Source organism: Rhineura floridana, chromosome 7 (genome assembly GCF_030035675.1).
Source record: "Rhineura floridana isolate rRhiFlo1 chromosome 7, rRhiFlo1.hap2, whole genome shotgun sequence".
In the NCBI taxonomy this organism is placed as follows: domain Eukaryota; kingdom Metazoa; phylum Chordata; class Lepidosauria; order Squamata; family Rhineuridae; genus Rhineura; species Rhineura floridana.
The window spans coordinates 96,900,631-96,920,352 of record NC_084486.1 but is presented as its reverse complement, the minus strand read 5'-3'; the positions used below and the strand labels follow the sequence as shown (position 1 = coordinate 96,920,352).

The window sequence follows — 19,722 nt, the reverse complement described above, 5'->3', positions numbered from 1 at the left end:
GATAAGAAGCTCTTGCTGGGAGCTTTGCACTTAATGGACTCCAGAGTTGCTACTGAGTGGAAGTTGTGCATGGCAGAAGTTGGTAGTGACAGGACTAAAGCTGACACTGATAGTGGCTTTATTGAAAGTCAAACGCTGGCAGATTTGCTCAAACGAAGTATAAGCCTTTTAAAGACAAATACCTTGCTGTAGTTGTGCAGCCTTGGATGCTGGCAATGTGAGCTTTTCATAAAACTTTCTTCTGCCCTAAATCAATGAAGATCTTATTTAACATGTTTGCTTGACTTGCAGTTAATAATTTTTTTTACAAAACATGTCATGTTAATTTTACCCACTCTATAAATATCTGAAGTTTTTTCAAAAGTCAAAAATAGTTGAACTGAAATACTTGATGAGAGAAAATAAAGTTGAATTAGTTCAGTTTCCTATATTTGCACAAAATCAAAGCTTTACTTGGGAATTATTTTGATTGGGATACTTGTAAATATTTTAAAAAGTGAAGACAATTATATACATATTCCCTACATTATTTAGGTTTTAAGGGAAAAATAAGGAAGATACTGACAATGGTTGGTTAATTTTAGCATGCCTGAAGAGCTATATGCATAAACATATGTGCGTCCTAGGGATAGTTGGCTAAAAAATAATTACAACTTTTGTTTTTAAATTTCTCTTAACATAATATCCATTCCAATTGCCCAATTAGATTTGTATTGTATTCATTATGTAACTAACTTTATGAAATGATGCATTTCTAAAAGAAGAAAAACATAAAACTGAAAATATTCCCTGCCCTACATCACTGCTGGTTGCATATCTGCATTTAAAAGCAATGCATGCCTAGGTTGCTTTACAAGTCCTGCACAAAGGGTTTTGTGTATATCTATCCCTTAATTTTCATGGATGCCTTATAGAAGAGATAATTTCTGCAGATTCCAAACATGTGCTTGCTCTTATTTCCGGTATCGCTTATAATGACTGTATCATAAGTAAGCGTGTTATATTCCTTTAGCAACATTTGCTGCAGCTGGAGAAGTTGCTCTTGTAAACCTCTTGATTCTCCTTTCTTCCAGAAGTGGTGTCATGATCAATGCTACAAGTGGATAAAAATAGACCTTAACCCGTTTCATTTATGCTGGGGTGGAGAATTTAACAGAACAGTGTTCTGTATGTTACAGGCTCAGCTGTCCAGTCAGAAGCAAATGTTTGAGTCTGTGGAGTTGGCAAGCCACTCTGAAATTCATCATCTAACTAGCAAACTTGAAAGAGCCAATGACACTATCTGTGCCAATGAACTGGAAGTGGAAAGACTAAATATGAGAGTGGATGATCTGACTGATACAAATCAGAAAATTCTGGAGGAACAACAAAGAGTCCTAGATGAGTTGAAAGTTTCCCGGAACTCACTGGAGGTCTGTGAGTGAATTGCTCTGAAGCAGGGTAACGTACAGCTTGTAATGGTAGTGGGCTGGCAAGTCATTAGTTAAGTAGGCTTATCCCAGCTTTATCCTGAGTCAAGCTGAGAAGCAATGTCTGTTAGGGAAGGGGTTCTTCCAAGTTGTCCTTGTGACGCCCTTCCCTGGCTCTCCCTGTCAGGTTCCTACCTGCTCGTGGTTACTGCCTGTCTCTAGGCACCACCAGGGACTCCACCAGTCCGGACTGTCTATGGTTTCCCTCTCCGCTCTAGCATAGATCTCAACAGATCCCCCTGCTAGGCAGCACCACCAGTCACGTCCTATAACCAGTATTCCTAGAGTCTCTGCCTGAGTCTCCCTCAATTAGGTTACCTCTGTGACTGCGTGCTTAAGCTGTCCCAATCCCTTTGATTTACTCAGACTGCTTATAATTCTGGTTTGCTCTGAATACTTGTGGTGTTATATTCTTCCCTTCACCCGCTGCCACCATTTGCCACTCTTCAGCCTTGGTTATTTACCTCACCCTCCCTTCTGGTCTGTGAAACCCCAGCCAAGGATCAGGCCTCTGGTAAACCAAATTAAGTATTTATTAAATAACACAGAGAACAAGATTAACAAGATTTCTTCATAAGGCACATAAGCATATGGTTTTATCTAATACTAATCCGAACTCCACCCCCCTCCTTCTCCACGCTCTCCTGACAAACAACTCTCTCAAACCCACCAACGTCCACCTCACATCCACACCACATCCACCTCACATCCACTTCACATCCACCCAGATTTACCTGTCATTCTTCCTTTTTATACTGTCAGCCATTTTAAACACTCAGCCAATCATCCAGCATTCTACTGCCCATTCACTCCCCCTCCTCTTTCACTCCACTTACCATGTATCTTCTAAACAAACAGCACTTACCCTATTTACACTAATACAGGATCATCACAGTCCTCCCCTTTGGGTGTATGTACACATAGGCACAATAGCTTGCTTAATTCTAACATTGTTACCTTAATCTTATTTATTGTATTGATGTACCAGTGATTTTAATCTTCTCTTCTGAAGGTTCTACATGATGAAAAGATGGAACTCAGGGCCACTCTGCTGTCTCAGGAGGACTTCATTAACAGCTTACAGATTCATAATGAACACTTACAGAAGGAGGTGTCCAAACTAACTGAAACTGTGTGGTCCAAAGAAACTCTCATCAGGTATGATTCTTGGCATCAAAACATATCCAGACATTGCCCTTTACCTGAAACCTGCATGTTCTACCTAAGACAAGTCTGTGGTACATCTGTTTTCCATTCGAAGTCAAGAACGTATGGCCAGTTCTCCCTAAATGTAAGACAGATAGAGATTAGAATCCAGTGTTTGGTAAATACATTCTTTAAAAGAAAAAAAACACAATAAGTCCACAATATGATTTAAGATTTTTTTGCTAAATGTTTTTTGGAGAGAGAAATAGATGAAGAGACAAATCAGCTGTTACCAGTTTGAAAGGATTTCAGTGAGGCATCAAACCTTCACCAGAAGCTACCATAATCTCCTACCTCTTTATATAACTCTTTCAGTAGAGGAAGGTTGACAAGTACGCTTGCCAAATTTAATGGTTTGTTTTTGTAATATAAAATAAAGTGAAGCTATGCTTGTTGTTTATTCTCTATACCACTAATCCTATTTCTCTGAATTTAGAATTGCCACTGTAGCAAATTCATACATTTTGGGTTTTTTTAGGATTTTGTACTACTGTCCGTGACGTGCATGAAATTCCAGCCCAACTAAATTCATTTTTTCCTTAGAGTTATTGACTATCTCATTCCTTCATTCCAAGGATCCACAAATTTCTACTGGCCTTGATAGATAGGAAAACTTGTGCTTGACACAAACCCCGTCTGCCACCTGATGGATGGGTCTTGTCTCTTGGCATCCTGCTGAACTTCAGGTATAGAATCATAGAATAGTAGAGTTGGAAGGGGCCTATAAGGCCATTGAGTCCAACCCCCTGCTCAATGCAGGAATCCAAATCCAAGCAGGTAATTGGACAACATCCAAAGTTTAGTGCAAATGTGGGGATTAGCCTCTTCTCCTTCTCAGCTTGATGGTGCGGAGGGAGACAAAGGCTCATCACTGCTGCATTTCTCACTCACTAGGATAGGGGACAGATATTTGTCTGGGCATCTCTGGCAAGCAAATTTATGGACCCCAGCTTTATTGTATGACTCATTTTCTGGTAATAGCCACAGTATAACTAAGATAAATCCAGCTTTCCATTCCAAGTAATTCTTACACGCTTTGTAGCATCACAGAGCCCGCCATAAAATGCCTGCAAGACTCACTGTCCTTTGTTTTGATGACTTACAGCTACTCAGAATATCATGTATATGTCATTTTAAAAAATACTTTAAGATAGTGAACTCCTGTTGGACATGGGGTTTCAAAAGTTGAGCACTTTTCTTTGGCAGACATTGTGGGGTGAATGATCAAAGTGCCCACAATCCCCTCTAGGAGCATGGTTTGGCTTAGTGTTACGTGTAAATTGAGTCATAGCTGTACTAGGACAAAGCTCAAGGTGGGTAACACAGCAGGACTGTGCTGTTCCCTTCATCATTTGCAACACTCATGGTGAGAATAGCAATCTGCCACTGTTATTTCATTGACTGACAATTGCTGTTAATGCAGACCTGAGGTACTTTTGTTTCTGTTTTAATAATATATTTAGCACTTCAGTAACACCCATTGCAGTGTTTATCTGTGTTGTGTGTCTACTTACACGTCTCCAAACAGAACTGGTGTGGCTGATTTAATTTGGAGATCAGAAGGCTAAGGTCTTCAGGAATTGACCCGTGTTCCTGTACAGGTCATTGGAAGAACGCCTGCAGAGCACTGAAGGAGCCAAAGAAATCTGTCATGATGGGGCAGAGTTGGAGAGCATATGCTTGCAACTAGATCATGCTGAAATGTCTCGTCTTGAGGGCAGGTAAATGATCACCTCAAAATTTTCTCCATCTTTAGAAAAGAATTTGGTCATCTTTAATGTAACTTGGGACTTTGTTGGTGGCTTAGAAATACTTAAAAGCTTTTAGCAATTTATTTTGGGTTATACGAATATGACTTTCTTCCTTGGAGACAGCTGACTGTTAGGGTATTTTTATCTCATACTATGGTCTAAGAATCATGTATGCTGGCTACAGTGGCCATAATAACAACTTTTTCTTCTATTGAATTGTTTGAGTTAACAGCAAGCTACAAAAAATACATAACTTGGATGTTCTGGGTGGGATTTGTACATCAGAATTATTTGGGGCACAGATAATTGCAAAATGACTGCCACATTCTTCTCTGAGCGCTTGCTACAATAGCTTATAAAATATTGTTATGGAAATACGTATGCACAGTGATTCAGCTGTTTGAGCTGCGTGTGTGCCAGTGTGTGTATTTACCTAAGTAGCAGACTTTTACCCTGCATTTAGATCACTGAGACTAAGACATAGTAAAATAAGAAAAAGCTACTTTATTTTTAGAAATACATAGTAGATAGGAAAGGCATACCTAGTTCTAACTAAGTTGGAGGCAATATGCCCAGACTTGGGTATTGCCCTCATGGCTCAGGAGAGAGAGCAAAGACAAAGATGTCTCCTCTCTCCTCAGACAGTTGAAGAGGAAGACAAAGGAAGGAGGGGCAGGTCAGCTTCCCTGAGCATATCAATTTACAATGGAAGGAAGTTAGGTAGAGAAAAGCACAGGTAAAGGTAGGCAAGTCTAGTCAGCTGGAGGACCCTAACTCCATCTTCCTTCTGGAATCCAAACAAAAGAACCCAAACAGGAGTTACTCTTGCCCCACTTCCAACAAAAATTTGATTTTTTTTCTGTGTCTGTACCATTTTGGAGTTTAGCCTGAGGTCTGCAAATGCAAAGCACATCCAACCGAGTGAATTGTTAACTGAGAAATGCCGGGATCTGCAGTTGACTGAAGAGCATCTGTGCCAGGCCAAGGCTGAGATAAAAAAGGTGAGGCCTATTGTGCAAATAAATAAGTATCAGGGGGGTTGTACCCCGCTGCTGGCTTTACTTGCCAACCCCTCTCCCACTCCACACATGGTAACCCCTTAGACCTTTCCTTCCCACCCCATGCATCTGCTAAGTCACCATTTCCATGTCTCTACCTGCCCTCTTTCTGCCAACCCCCTTTTCAAGAGACCTTGCAAGACTCCCTGCATGCAAAAGAGTGCCTTTCCCTCCTCCTGTGTTCCCCCCCATGATTAATCTCCTTAGTACACTCCCATTTTCTCCTCTTTCTCTCACCCCCCTTTGTTTTTCCCATTGGTTCACTCCTTCTCACTATTTTTCTGCTATTTGGGACACTTCTCTCCCCCCTATTTCCCTCTTTGGTCCATGCCCCTTAGCTCCACCCCCATGGTTTTGTATCCTTGGCACCCCCTATTTTCCCTTTCTCCCTCCTCCCTGCTCTCCTTCTGGTACACCCTACTTCCTACCCACCCTATTAGGAATCCTGCAACATTGTTCTGATCTAACTTGGTACGCTCCACTCTCTTCCCTCCACTCAAGGAATCCACTTTTGGTACACTTCCTCTCCTTAACTTCATATACTACACACACTACACATTGCTCCCTCCAAGGCACTCATGCATACATACCCCCTTTCTTTCTCTCACATGTGCATATGCTCATAGACAATGCATGCTTCTCGCCATCTCCCTCTATCCCACACACTATACTGTTAACACCTTCCCCCTCCCACAATCAAACAAGCCTCTCCATGGGGTGAAGCAAGTAAACGGCAAACAGTCAAGCGAATGAGTGGATCACTGCAGCTACTCCCTCTTTCCCCTTGCCTCACCACAGGGCAGTCCCCACTCCTCCTAGTTGTTGTCATACTACAGTTTACATGCTAGTGTCATCTGTTGGCAACCATGCAAACGACAGTGTGTTGACAATATTTTACGAAAATAGTACAGAGGGAAATAACAAGTATGCAGATGTATATCATTTTAAAATAGGTTTGGACATCATGGGAATTTATTGGGCTGCTTCCTATTTCCATTTTCTTGGGAGTAAGCCCCACTCTTTTCAGTGGTTACTCCTGTGCAGACATACATTTCTTTTGTCTTTTTGGCACCTAGCAAAGACCTTCATCTTTCAGCGTCTTTTAAGCAGAAATCTTAATCTCAGTCTGCATTTGTATTGGAATTATTTTTAACTGTTTTTATATATGGAACTGTTTTTAATTGTTTTTACACTTTTTTGTTTATCGGCTGTAACTTTTTTAGTTTTTATAATTGTGTTTTTTATTTTATAACCCACCCTTGGACCTTTTGGTAAAGGGCAAATAACAAATCTAATTAACTAATTAATAATATAAGATGGCACTGCTAAATACAGGATGTTGGTTTCATTAGGGATACTAAAGGTGAGGTAGGTATAAATAAGCACAGAATGTATAAGCTAATGCCTGCATTGTGTCTTGAGGCTATGCTCCTAAGAGAACCCATTTGAAAATTATGTCTATTGAAATGAAAGGGCTTTCATGTAATGTGTGTTAGTGTTAGAAAGCCAGAAAAAATACTAAAAAAGTGATATATTCTTGAAGAATAGCGGAATGCAACAGTCTGTGGACTGGGGCACTAGTCCAGCACTGGCATTAGAAGAGGAACAGCACATGAGCCCCTATTCAAACCATGCACAGTGGAACAGAAAACACCTCTTATAAATCAGATGAGTTACATACCCCCAGGAAAGAGAATTCACCTTGGATGCTTCCCTGTGCATGATTTCAGGAAGGGGTCCTGTTCTTTTCTGTCAGTGCTAATGCTGGATTAGTGGCTCAACCTGTAGCATGGATGAGGAAGCTTTTCAGCCAGAGGGCATATTATTCCATTCTAGGCAACTTTCCAGGGGTTACATGCCAATTGTGGGTGAGGCCAGAAGCAAAAGTGGGCGGAGCAACAAATGTTAATTTTATGATAGTCTAATTTCTACACACACTCACATATCCCTCACTATCTTTCATCCAAGCAAACAAACATTATCAGAATTGAAGTACACATTTGAGCCAGGCATAAACACACGAGGAGGGTGCAAAGCAGGGCCAGTTAGTGGTGTGACCTGGGGAGAAGGGTTGTTGCTGGTGTGGGGATGCAGGCTGGGGAGAGTCCAGAGGGCTAGACAGAGAGGCCTGGAAAGCTGCATTCAGACCCCAGGCCTGAAGTTCCCCATTCTTACTCTAGACTTTTTCATTCCTGTAGTATTTTCTAAATATGGCCTCTGCTTTGTCATATTTGCACTTTTTTGTTGTTGACAGTGTGCAGTAGAAGCCCAGGAACGGGGGAAGGGCAGTCGTGTATTGTTATTACTGCCAGAATGTGAATAATTCCATTTGTCACTTCATTTTTGGGAAATTTGCCAGGTCATCATGAATCTCTGATTCAGTGGAGTACAACTACACCAAGAATGCAGGAGATCAATGTATATACTGAGGTCAAGTGGGACTATTAAGTGTACATTAACACTGAATGAATTCTGAAACAGTGCTGCAGTCTAGAATTCAATAGTGAGGAATTGGAGAAGGGTGTGTATCTAGACAACTTAGTATCAGACTTTGTTGAGGTTTTTGTTAAGTATGTTGAGGTATACAATCTGCTTGCTGATACTCACTGAAATGTTAACTGCAAATTTCATATATCCTTCTGTCTAGCTGAAGGAGCAGCTATCCCACAAAGAACGAAGTCACAGCAGTCAGTTGGAAGGAATGAAGCAGGAGGTTACCCAGCTAACACAGGAACTGCACCAGCGTGACATCACCATTAGTTGTTCTACTTTGGGCTTGGAACAACTAAAAATAGAGATTGAAAAAGCAGAACGAAAGGCAGTGGAGCACAGGGTAAAAAGGCTGTTACCCCTTGAAATGTTAGTCACAGCCATGTCCTCCCTTTTTTGCTGTGGTGTTGAGAATGAAATCCTTGTTAATGCCTTCTCCCACAACAACAGAGGTCCCTAGGGGCCAATCAGCATGAAAGAGGAGTGTGTTAACTACTGAGAAAAGACTGTCTCACCTCCTTTTACTCTGATTAGCTCCAATCAGCAGGAAAGGACAAGGAAGCATGTTAGAAGACTCTTCTCAGTGGCTAACACGCTCCCCTTTTATGTTGATTGTATTAGAGGAAACCATATGATATGAGACTTCTTTTCTTTGGTTGCATGCCTGTTCCAGACCCTTTTGTCTTTTTGGCGTCACATTTTCAAAGTTAGCTATGAGGGCTGGAAATTGCTAAGATGAAGGTTGGGATTCTCAGAACTGAACTAGTTTATGGGCTGTATAATGCATGCCTTTGTGGGTAGCACATAGCCAAAGGGCTATATGCATTCTCCATCTGAAATATACTAACAATCACAAAAATAACTTTTCCCCCCCCACCTGTCACTTCAGGCTGTCTTGTCTCAGTTGGAAACTCTTAGGCAAGAAAATCAGCACCTCTCAGAAATGCTTCAAAAGGTAGAGTTTGATATGATGGGGATGCGTTATTTCAAGCATTGTGCACTTGTAGTCTCTCTAGGAAACGCTTGGCTTTTGTATGTGTTGTGCAGACAAGCGCATCTTTCATACTTTTATCCAAAGCTGAAAGGTGATTTGATATTTTTCTACTGAGGTTTGCAGTTTAAGTCTCAGTGAGTCTTAAGTGAAATTGGTAGGACTTAAATTCTGAGTAAACATTCTAAGCATTAGGATAAAAAAAAATCCAAGTACAGAATGAGTATTTTACTTGCTGGAACCACTAGATGTCAGTGCAGCGTTAATGAGGGAAAGTATAAAATGAACCATTGCAATAAAAGTTGACATTCAAAGCCTGCTCACACGATGTTGTGATTGAACCACTACACAGTCATAGCAATTTGAAGTCCAGCCACATTGTCTGAGAAAAAAAGTCACAGGACTCCATGCAGTCTCTTCTCAGTAATAAGAAGACAGTTGCACGTGATTTCCCTTGGCACGTGTTGCTGAGTAGGTGGGACTTGCTTTCTCCACATGGCTGCAGCAGATAGAATACCCTCATATTAGTAATTAAATTGGGCATATCAAAGGGAGGTATCTTGTTGTTGTGTCCCCGCCCCCCCCCCCGCCCTTCTTGAATAATTTACAGAGTAATCCTAACATAGGAAGCCTCTGGGAGGGTCTACTGCCGGCTGAGCTGGCAAGTGAGTGTGGATCCAAGTTTTAAGGATTGAGTATTGGGTCACATGACTGAGCTGAACAGGGTTTGGAAATAGGGGTAAGTTGCCCCTTGCCCTGTCCCACCACTCCCCTGGAACACCCTAGGTTGCTTTTACTTACGCTGGCATAAGCTCCATCAGTTTATGTTCTACTGGCTGAGCCCCGACAGAGCCCTGATGGAGGGACTTATGCTGGCTGAGCCTTGGCTCAGCTGGGAAAGTCCAAGAACCTCTGAATTGAAATTCTCTCATCCCAGTGGTTCTTGGGATTGGATTGTGCTGTTAGGATCTCTGTAGATAATAAGCATTTGAGAACGAAGTGTCAAAAATTAAATACTAGGGAGGATTTTTTGTCTGTTTTATTTTAGTTGTAAGAAAAATACAATTTGGTTTTCATTATAATCAGGTGAGATAATTGGGTTGTTCAGACATTGCAAAAAAACAAACAAACCCACTCACAGTCACTTTCACACCTGGTAAGAAAAAGTGCGGGCCTTGGGCTTCCTTCCATCTCTTCCACCACATCTCTTCCTTCTCTTCACCATGGGTAGAAGTGAACACCCCAGTGAACCCTGTGCTTGTTTGAAAATGGGTTCTCCCTACACTTTGGATAATCTCCTAGTTTGGGCATTATATAGGAAAATTCACTTGAAAATCTGGAATGAAATCTCAGCATTGCCAATATGTTGCAGCTCTTGAAACTAATTAATATAGGGAAGTGAGAGAGATGGGGGAGAGACTGACTGAGTTACATAATTTTACTAAGTAACTCCAAGGAAAAAAATTGGAAGTGGTACTTCAAAAATCATTATTTTTGCTCAAAGCTGCTGAGCTGACATAAGTTACACTCCGATTTGTGTTTGCATGTGTGGTTGGTTTGTTGGTAATAGGATCTTGGACTCATTGCTCTAGAGGGGTCAGTCCCAGCTGGTTATTTAAGCTTTTGTCTGCAGCTGGTAAATACACAAATCACACAGCAGTTTCAAATGAATGGAGTTTCAAGAGATTTTGAATATACACAACTACAAGTAGGCAGTCCTATTGGCTTGGGTGTGAATGGTGAGCTATACAGCTGGAACACATTTAATGTGACTGATGTTTAAGTGATCTCAAATTGGTCTTGAAGTTCACGCCCAATTGAGATGAATGAGGGAAGCTTGTACCTGTGTAGGTTTGATTAGTTCCGTCTTTCTAGATGCAGACTCGTTCAGACAGTTTGTGATTGATTTACCCTCTAAAGGGATTTTTTCCTAGTAGAAGACCTGGAAATTTTACTTCTCAAATTTGCAGTACAGAAGCAAACTTTTTAGGGACTGCTGTGCTTGTGAACAAAACACATCAGCACTGACTAAAGCATTTCTGTCATCTTAAGGCAAAAAGCGCCTCCCGAGCAGAACTCCATGAAAGTTATATCAAAGCCCTAAATAAAGTGGAATCTGAGAACCAGCGTTTACAGAAAGAACTAGCAGAAACTAAAGCCAGTTTGGAAGCCTCATCTTGGGAGTCTGAGGGCAAATATCAGAGTATTGTGCAGCAGATGCAGCATCAGGTGACTGAGATAAAGAATACAGAGAGCAGGTAATGAGCTATATGACTTTGGAAATTGAAATTTCCTTTTGACAGTAACTAATATATATTTAGGCTTACTATTGCTTTTAGGCACTCGTAAATGAGGAAGCATTCTAAAATAGCTTGTGTTTTTTTATCAATTCTAACCATTTCCTAAATTGTTATCCTTCAATTGTAGATGAACTCTGTTTAATACTCTTGTTGTCACTGTTGTCAAAACAGATTAGGGGGAACATTGAAAGGGAATCTCTGTATTCAACCAGTTCTTCTCATCCCCTTGCCCATTCCTAGGTCTTCTGGTGAATAGTTTATAATAGCAGAAGTCCTAGTACAGCTGTATGAATATAGAGTAATACAGTCATTCTGCTGTTATACTTTGAGTTCCATGTGGGCTTGACATGTTTTCTGCCTGGGATTTATGTGTTAAGCACTGAAAACAGCCAGTTTATTCCTAAACGTTCTTGGCATAATATTTGCAACTGAAAAGAATTGGTCTGTCCTGAATGAGCTTATATTTTCTAATCCATGTCCAGGAGACTGGAAGAGCTGCAATGTAAGCATGAAGAAGAAATGAGAGCACTTCAGGCTAGATTGGACAGAACTGTTCAGCACTATGAAGAGGAAATGCAAAAAGTGCAGCACTTGTCAACCAGAAGAATCCCTGTTTCTACTATAGCTCCTGGAGTGTCACCTCACATCAGCAGGACCAATTCTCTTGAATCCATATACTGTGATCCCCTTCTGAGATCAGATTCCTTGCCACATGGAAATGAGGAATTTACTTATGCGCCAAGTGAGAGTGAGAAACATTTTTTGCCTTTGGTAAGCATAACAAAAGAGAGACTATTATCTGATGTCAAAGTGAGTATGCTAGATTACTCAGAGACAAATCCTATTTCAAAAAGTAATCTTTCCAAATGCCATAATACCTCTGCTCAACTGAAGGCTATTAGGATTCTATAGTAGGACACCAGGTGGCAGCAGCTTGCTAACAGGAGGGCATAAAAAAGGGTGTTCCAATTTCAGTTGTCTTGTTCCTTGTCTCCATGCAGGCCAGGATGATGCCACTGTCACCCTTCATTTGAAAGGAGTGCAGGACTGGACTTGGTGCTTATCAAATCTTGGGCTTAGATTGGATGAAAACATGGGAGGGCTTGCTCATAAGTCCTACTGCCAATGCTGTTTGCATGCATGCACGTTACATGGTGAAATTGGCCAATGCCACACTAGTAGTGAGCACTCTGCTGGCATGCTACAATCCATTCTTGGAGGAGTGGAGCAAACAGGAATGGGTTAACTCCTCCTGGAGGCAGAGTCAGCACTGTAAAAAAAGTTTAGTTAGTGGCCAGCTGGAAGGAGCAGGAAACCTGCTCCAGTTCTGGACTCTGCCTTTAGCAAGCAACAGAGTCAACCTATTCCTCCCGGGTCCCCATAAGGTATTCGGGAGCAGTTACTTTCTCTGCTGTTCTCAGAGAGTTTTATCTTCATCAGCTGCCGTTGCAGCACACAGACTTCTGCCTCTCTCTTCTTTCACCTCCCGCCCTAAGTGAATAGGTAGATTTGATGGAGAAAGAGAGGGATTGTTTTCCTGAAGAGGCACTGGAAGCACTGGGTGTGGCAGAGGCTGGGATTTGTCTCATGCCCCCCCTGCTGCCCTTTATTGGAACGCTGTTCTATGGTGCTAAGGAGAGGAAAGCTTTCCAGGAGCATTGCCGCTGCAGAGCCTGGGAGGAGCAGGGATTGGTCCCTTGCTCTCCAAGGCTTTTTATTTGAGTGAGAAACTCCCTTGGGCAACAGACCTCTACGACATGCGGTTTGCCTCCTTGCCGCCTTGTTTTCAGGTAAAGCCGCTAACCTTTTCTTATCAGGGGGGTATCTCCAACTCAAGCCTCTCCCCTTTTTCAGCTGGAACTTAGCTATTCTTGGGGGGAGAGACAGCCCATCTCACGCCTCGGCCGAGGAAGATGGGTCCCTGAGTGGCGGGGAGCGGGAATCTACTTTTCAGTCAAGCAATCCCCTAGCCACCCTCACCTCAGTGGTGGGCACAAACTAGACTCACTGCCTGAAATAGTTTCACTTTCTCAATTCCTTTCTACTTAGCTGGGGATAAGGAGGATGCACACATGACTCCGGCAGGAAAAAAGCGTGCCTTATCTCACTATTTAGATAAGCCCTCTACCCTTGTCAGCCATGCTGGCCTGGCTTAACAAGACCATGAGGAGGGAGGCAGGGGCTTCCTTAGCCAAACGTTGGGTCTGTGTGCACAGAAAAAAAGGCTCCAAGCACTCAGGGCCTGTTGCTGTTATTTCTTCTCTTTTTGCTCTGCCTCTTCTTCCTTTGATGCCGGCCCAGATAGAGGAAGGGGGAAGAGCAAAAGAAGGGACTCCTTGTGGGGTTTAGGCTTCTGGAAGGATAAACACCAAAGACGCTCCAGTTCTAGGTTCCAGCCTGACTGCCTTTCCCTTAGCCCAGACTCCTGGGGAGAGGGTGCCCCCCATCATCTGCTGCATCAGACTCAGAGAAGGAAGAGGGGGAGCTCTCGGGAGGATTCCCCCATGCCATTCCTGGTGCATAAGAGACTGTATGCTCCTATTCTATTTTGATTTCTAAACCTATGGCCTGCCTTCAGTTAGACCCTCCTAAGGAAACTCTTCAGGATCAGAAGGTGGTCATTCCCTTTCCAAAGTTCTTCAAGAACATTGTTAAGGAAGAATGGTCTATAAATAAAATAAATAAATCATCCAGCCAAGTCCAAAGCTCCTCATGCCCTGTCCAAAAGGTTGTATGAACTACCTGCCACGACCATGACAACCTTTCAAGTCCCAGCTATTGATGAGCCTGTATCTGTCCTTGGGGCCAAGACAGCTGTCCCCAAAGAAGGAGCAGATACCCTTTCAGACCAAAGTGACAGGCGCAGCAAAGCTATCTTAAAACATGCACACGAAGCATCCACATTGGCCATGAGAGTTTTGGCAGCCAACTCTTTTCTGGCACGGGCTGCAGTTAAGTGGGCTAAAGCGCTGCTAACAGAAGTGCCTCCAGGCACGTCAGGGAGGGGCTACACAAATTGGCAAAAACAGCTGAATTCCTAGTGGACTCCTTGGACAGTCTGCAATACTTAACACAAGCACTTGGATATGGAGTGGTAGTAAGACACAACATCTGGCTAAAACAGTAGGAGGTGGACCATCACTCCAAAGCCAGTCTTGTAGCTCTTCCTTGCTCGGGTGGTCAACTTTTTGGCAAGTCCCTAGAGCGCCACCTGATGGACACCGAGGATAAAAAGAAGGCTCTTCCTTCCGATCCCAGGAAGGATGACAAAGCCCATAAGAAGACTTCACATTCCTTTTGCCCCAAGGGCTATCCAACTACCTACAGAACTTCTTGCCAGTTCCGTGGGTCCTGGAATTCTTCATGGAATTCCACCCGCCAGCACACCCTTTCCACACCCTTCTCCAGTGGGGGGGGGAGGCAACATACATTGTCAAAACCCCAAGTCAAGCAAAGCCAAGCATGATGCCAGGACGGCCCAGGTGGGGGGCATGCTTCAATTTTTCACACATGCCTGGGCGATCTCCACCTCAGACAAATGGATACTGAGCACCATCCCGTCTGGCTACTCCCTAGAGTTTGCCACCATACCACAGGACAGATGGAGGACAACTCCATTGCGTCAGCTGGAGAAGCTGCAGAGGACCCTGGATGCCATTTCTCACCTCGAGATGGGCACCATAGAACCCATGCCAGAGTATCCTCAGGAATCTTCTCTGTGTTTACAGTTCCCAAACGCAATGGCGATTACTGCACCATCTTGGGTTTAAAGTTCCTGAACGGCTTCCTGCAGACAAAGAAGTTCAAGATGGAGATGCTTAAGTCTATTGTGGAAGCCATTCAACCAGGGGACTTCCTGGGATCTATAGATCTCACAGAGGTGAACCTGCATGTTCCTATTCTCCAGCAGCACAGACGCTTCCTCCACTTTGTTCAAGGCCACCACCGGTACCAATGCAGGGTCATGCCTTTTGGCTTAGCATCGGCCCAATGGATGTTCATCAAAATAATGGTAGCAGTAGTGGCACACCTTTGCATTTGAGGAGTCCATGTATACCCTTACCTGGACGCTCTTCTGGTGAGGGCCTCCTCAGCGATAGTGGCGCAACGGGATCTCAAGATGACCATCCAGTGTCTGAAGAACCATGATTTCATTATCAACAGGGACAAGAGCCATCTGATCCCCACCCAGTCCCTTCAACATCTAGGTGTGATCATCGACCTGCTCAGAGCAAGCTCTTTCTGTCTACCAAACGCACAGACAAACTTCTGTGCCAGCTGCACATGTGCCTGCAAAGCAGACAGGCTCCTCTGATGGAACTGCCTCAGCTGCATGGCTCCATGATAGCAGCCATAGACTTGGTGCTTCCACTCAAGAGCCCTGCAGTGTCTGCTACTTCCATATCGGGACCAGATCACCTCATGCCAGAATTGGCACATCACCCTCGCAAGGCATGTGCTGGAGTCCCTCCAATGGTGGGGGCATTTGCCTCATCTGGAGAAAGGCCTTTCCTTCAGACCCCCAACAGTCTTGATAGTCAACATGGATGTGAGCCTATATGGCTAGGGAGCAACCTGTTGCTCCAACATCGCACAGGGGAAGAGGTCAGTGCAGAAGCAGTGTCAGTCAATCAACTGGTTGGAGCTCAAAGTGATCCGACTAGTACTAGGAGTTCCTACCTCTTATTTATCAGACATGTACTAGTATGCACCGACAACAACATGGCCAAATCACATGTCTGCAAACAAGGGGACACGAAATTGGACCCTTTTCAGAAGGAGACTAACCTGCTGTTCCAGTGGGCGGAAGGGTACCTGTCATCCCTATCGGCCATACATGTGCAGGGGATCCTGATTACACAAGCCGATTAGCTGAGCTGGGAACAAGTCCACCAAGGAGAGTGGGTCCTTCATAGGGACTTGTTCCTAGAGATCACTCGGAAGTGGGGGCTTACATGCATGGACCTGTTTGCCTCATTGGTGAATGTCCAACTGGACCAGTTCATGGCACAAGGCTGGGATCCATGTGCCCAGGACATAGATGCTCTGTCAGCCCCCTGGCCTCGGGGACTTCTCTACGCCTTCCCACCTTTACCTCTACTATCCAGACAGCTCCGCAGAATCTGAGTTTTCCAGGGCCAGGTCATAGTGGTGGCTCCACACTGGCCACAGAGACTGTGGTTCTCCGACCTCATGGACCTCAGCTCAAGTCCCCTGTGGTGACTTCGCATCAGACAAGATCTTCTCTCACAAAGCCCCATCCTTCACCCAGACCTAGAGTGGCTCCAGCTTCACGCCTGGAGGCTGAGCAGCAGTGGCTAAGTGAAGAGGGGCTGTCTGAGAGGGTTGTTTCCACCAAGGTGGCATCTCGCAAACAATCCAGCTAGAGAATTTTATGACCTCATCTGGAAGGCATTCAACAGGTGGTGTAGACCCAAACAGGTACCTGTCACAGAATGCCACATCTGCACCATTCTCGACTTCCTGCAAGACAGTCTGGACCAAGGGCTGGCCCCCAACACACTCAAGAGACAGGCGGTAGCCCTAGGCAGTGTGTTTCCAACAGTGGAAGGCCATTCCATTTCCTCTCACCCTTGAGTCAAATGCTTTCTCCGAGGGGCAATCCTGTTGTCACCTCCAGTGCAAAACAGGTTACCCTCCTGGGATCTCTCATTAGTCCTCAGAGCTCTCTTACAACATCCATTTGAGCCAACACGTTCCATACCAATCAAGGACCTCACCCTCAAGGCAGTTTTTCTTGTGGTAATCACTTCAGCTAGGAGGGTGGGGGAACTGGGGGCCCTCCATCCAGGAGGAGCTGTACATTTTCCACCCAGACAAGGTGGCTCTTCAACCTGACTCCAGCTTTCTCCCCAAGGTCAATTCCTCTTTCCACAGGGAACAGGACATCTCCCTGTCGAACTTTTGTCCCAACCCAGTCTGTCGTAGGGAGAAGTGGCACAAAGTTGATGGCAGGCAGGCACTTTGGATCTACCTGGACTGCACAGAACCGTTCAGGAGATCTGAGGCTGTGTTCATGTCCGTTAAACAGGGTGCATAGGGATTGAAGGTTTCCAGGTCCACCATCAGCTCCTGGATGAGGGATTGCATGGTTAAAGCCTATCAGGCAACAGGGAGAGCTCCTCCCCACAGGGATCACTGCGAACTCAGTTAGGGGGGCTGCCACCATGGCAGCACTTCATAAGGATGCCCTGCTGAAGGAAATCTGCAAAGCCACCACCTGGGATCACCCATCCACCTTCGTCAAGCGCTACAAGGTGGATAAGTTCGCTTCTGCCGAAGCCGCTTTAGCAGAAGGGTTTTTCAAGGGTGGTGGCTTAGGTTTGCTCCCATCTGAGGATGTAGGGGGGGTCACTGCTCAGGTCCATCCCATTCCTGTCTGCTCCACTGACCAAGAATGGAAAGTTGGACTTAGTGTGAAGTGTCCTTCTGGTCAGCATAGAGTGGAACAGACAGCCCCACCCTGCAGCAAAACCTAGGCTGTGTGGTGGGGAGGGCACCTCTCTGGAAACCCTCAGGTGACTGCCGGTCTCTCACCCTCTGGAGTGGTAAGGGCCTCCTTTGTCCCTTCCTGGCACTGTTTGCTAATGTGTTAATGTTTGTTCTTACTCTATCCACTGTTCAAGTTTCAATGTTCATGTAGGTGGAGTGGCTGGCTGCTCACTACTCGGGTTTTTACAGCTGTGTTACAAACTGGGGAACAGGAAGTTTCCTCTCCCCGCTAGCCAGCAACTAAACTTTTTTTATAGTGCTGACTCTGCCTCCAGGAGTAGTTAACCCATTGTCTGCTCTACTCTTCACTGACCAGAAGGACACTTCACAGTAAGTCCAACTTTCCATTCTGTGGATGAGCAGGCTTGATTAGCACCGTTGATCGTGCATACCTCTCTCCCAGACAAGATCTAGACAGTGCAATTGTAGCTCTTGCAATGGAAAGCCATGTAGAAGTGGGCACAGGAGGGTGGGTAGAATACAAACAGCATGGATAAGGTGTTCTCTTAATATGGGCTATTGATATTCATGTGCAATGCAAGTAGCTCTGGAAAAAGTAGCATGTGTCCTCTTAAACACTCTCTGTGGGTTGTATATGTACCTTGAACATTTAAACTTTATTTTTGGAAGGTGTGCCTCCTAGCCATAGGTTGCTGAGGTATGCTGAGAATCTTGAGGGGAGCATGAAAGGCTTGCAGCCCAGTCCTGACCTTGTTTACCCAAAGGTCAGTCCTGTTGATTTCAGTGAGATGGAGTCACAAAAACACTTAACTGTGAAGATAACATTAGTGTCTTAATTATTATAGTTTTCCATCATGATTTCCAAATGCAACCTCATCACACCCAATCTTAGCTCAAAGGCTGAAAGCTTATGTGTGCTTAGAAGCAAACTCTACTAATATTTGATTGATTTAATTTCCAAATGATCATATTTGAATAATGGTATTAGCTAAATACTATACAATCCATTTGTTTCACACTCTGCAGGGTTCCAGCAATACTGAGATGAAACTTAGTGGACTTTTATCCCTATACTGTAACTGGTGTTGTAATACAGTGCTTTTTGTGTCACAGTTTAATAGTAAAATGTAGCATTAGTCCAGAAATCTTCTGTTTGAGTCATGTTCAACATTTATGTTTTCTTTTTAGAGCCCCTTGCCTACCACAAACATTGGTGAGATTGCCGCCAAGTTCCTGGAAGAAGAAGAAGAAAGATCTGACAATATCTTAGAACGCTTAGATGCACATATTGAGGAGTTGAAAAGGGAGAGTGAAAAGACAGTACAACAGTTCACTCACCAAGAGTAAATTACTTCAAGACCTGTGGATTGGAAAGCTGGCTTAATTTAAGATGCATCGAGCATGGGGAAGAAGTGCCTATGACCAAGGGAACCCTCAGCAGCTAGCAAAAAGCTTCTCTTCTCTGTCCTGGGTTTAGTGGTGGTGAAACCAAGGAAATGAAGTTTGTCTGAAGCAAAATATTTTGTCTCATGGCAGTAATTGCACTACTTCAGAAAAGCTTTCTAGATGCCTTTTGTCCTGCTGCCTCAGTATGCTGTGTCCTTTAGGAGTGAGGTAGCCATCTCTATGGGGAAAAAGTGAAACTTATTTTATGTATATATTTATATGTGAGAAATAAAATGACAAATAACCCATCATCTTCCTTTTATATCATTACAAACTATGTTGCTGGCCATTTTGAGAATTGGGTTGTCCTCTGCTTCCAAGATTGCTATTTATTCCGTGAAACTTGTTATTCAATTGGGAAAACAAGAAAAGGAGTTGCAATTTTGTTTCCTTCTTAGTTTTCCTGTAATATTGGTATTTCCTTTACTTTGTGTTTGATATCACTTGCATACTCAAACACTACATTAATGATTTGGTAGTGGTTCAGTTTTATTACTAGGTTGCTTTTGCAGTGGAAGAAGATGAAATGCAGTGAAA

The 19,722-nt window shown here is 43.8% G+C and overlaps 1 protein-coding gene across 7 annotated transcripts in view; it reads left to right on the top strand.

Moving 5' to 3' along the window:
* The window catches only part of CEP63 (centrosomal protein 63), a 34,743-nt gene extending 15,307 nt beyond the window's left edge, over positions 1 to 19,436 (top strand). For 5 of the 7 annotated variants that reach the window (XM_061636589.1, XM_061636587.1, XM_061636588.1 and 2 more), the window contains 9 exons: positions 1,179 to 1,412; positions 2,482 to 2,627; positions 4,277 to 4,396; positions 5,313 to 5,427; positions 8,132 to 8,317; positions 8,864 to 8,929; positions 11,018 to 11,223; positions 11,748 to 12,036; positions 18,928 to 19,436. In XM_061636589.1, the coding sequence (XP_061492573.1) occupies positions 1,179 to 1,412; positions 2,482 to 2,627; positions 4,277 to 4,396; positions 5,313 to 5,427; positions 8,132 to 8,317; positions 8,864 to 8,929; positions 11,018 to 11,223; positions 11,748 to 12,036; positions 18,928 to 19,086 (1,521 nt within the window). In that variant the 3' untranslated portion in view covers positions 19,087 to 19,436. Of the gene's footprint in view, positions 1 to 1,178; positions 1,413 to 2,481; positions 2,628 to 4,276; positions 4,397 to 5,312; positions 5,428 to 8,131; positions 8,318 to 8,863; positions 8,930 to 11,017; positions 11,224 to 11,747; positions 12,037 to 18,408; positions 18,504 to 18,927 lie in introns of all 7 variants that reach the window. The other 2 variants (XR_009764053.1, XM_061636591.1) reach the window with 2 other exon arrangements.
* The last annotated feature ends 286 nt before the right edge of the window (positions 19,437 to 19,722 follow it).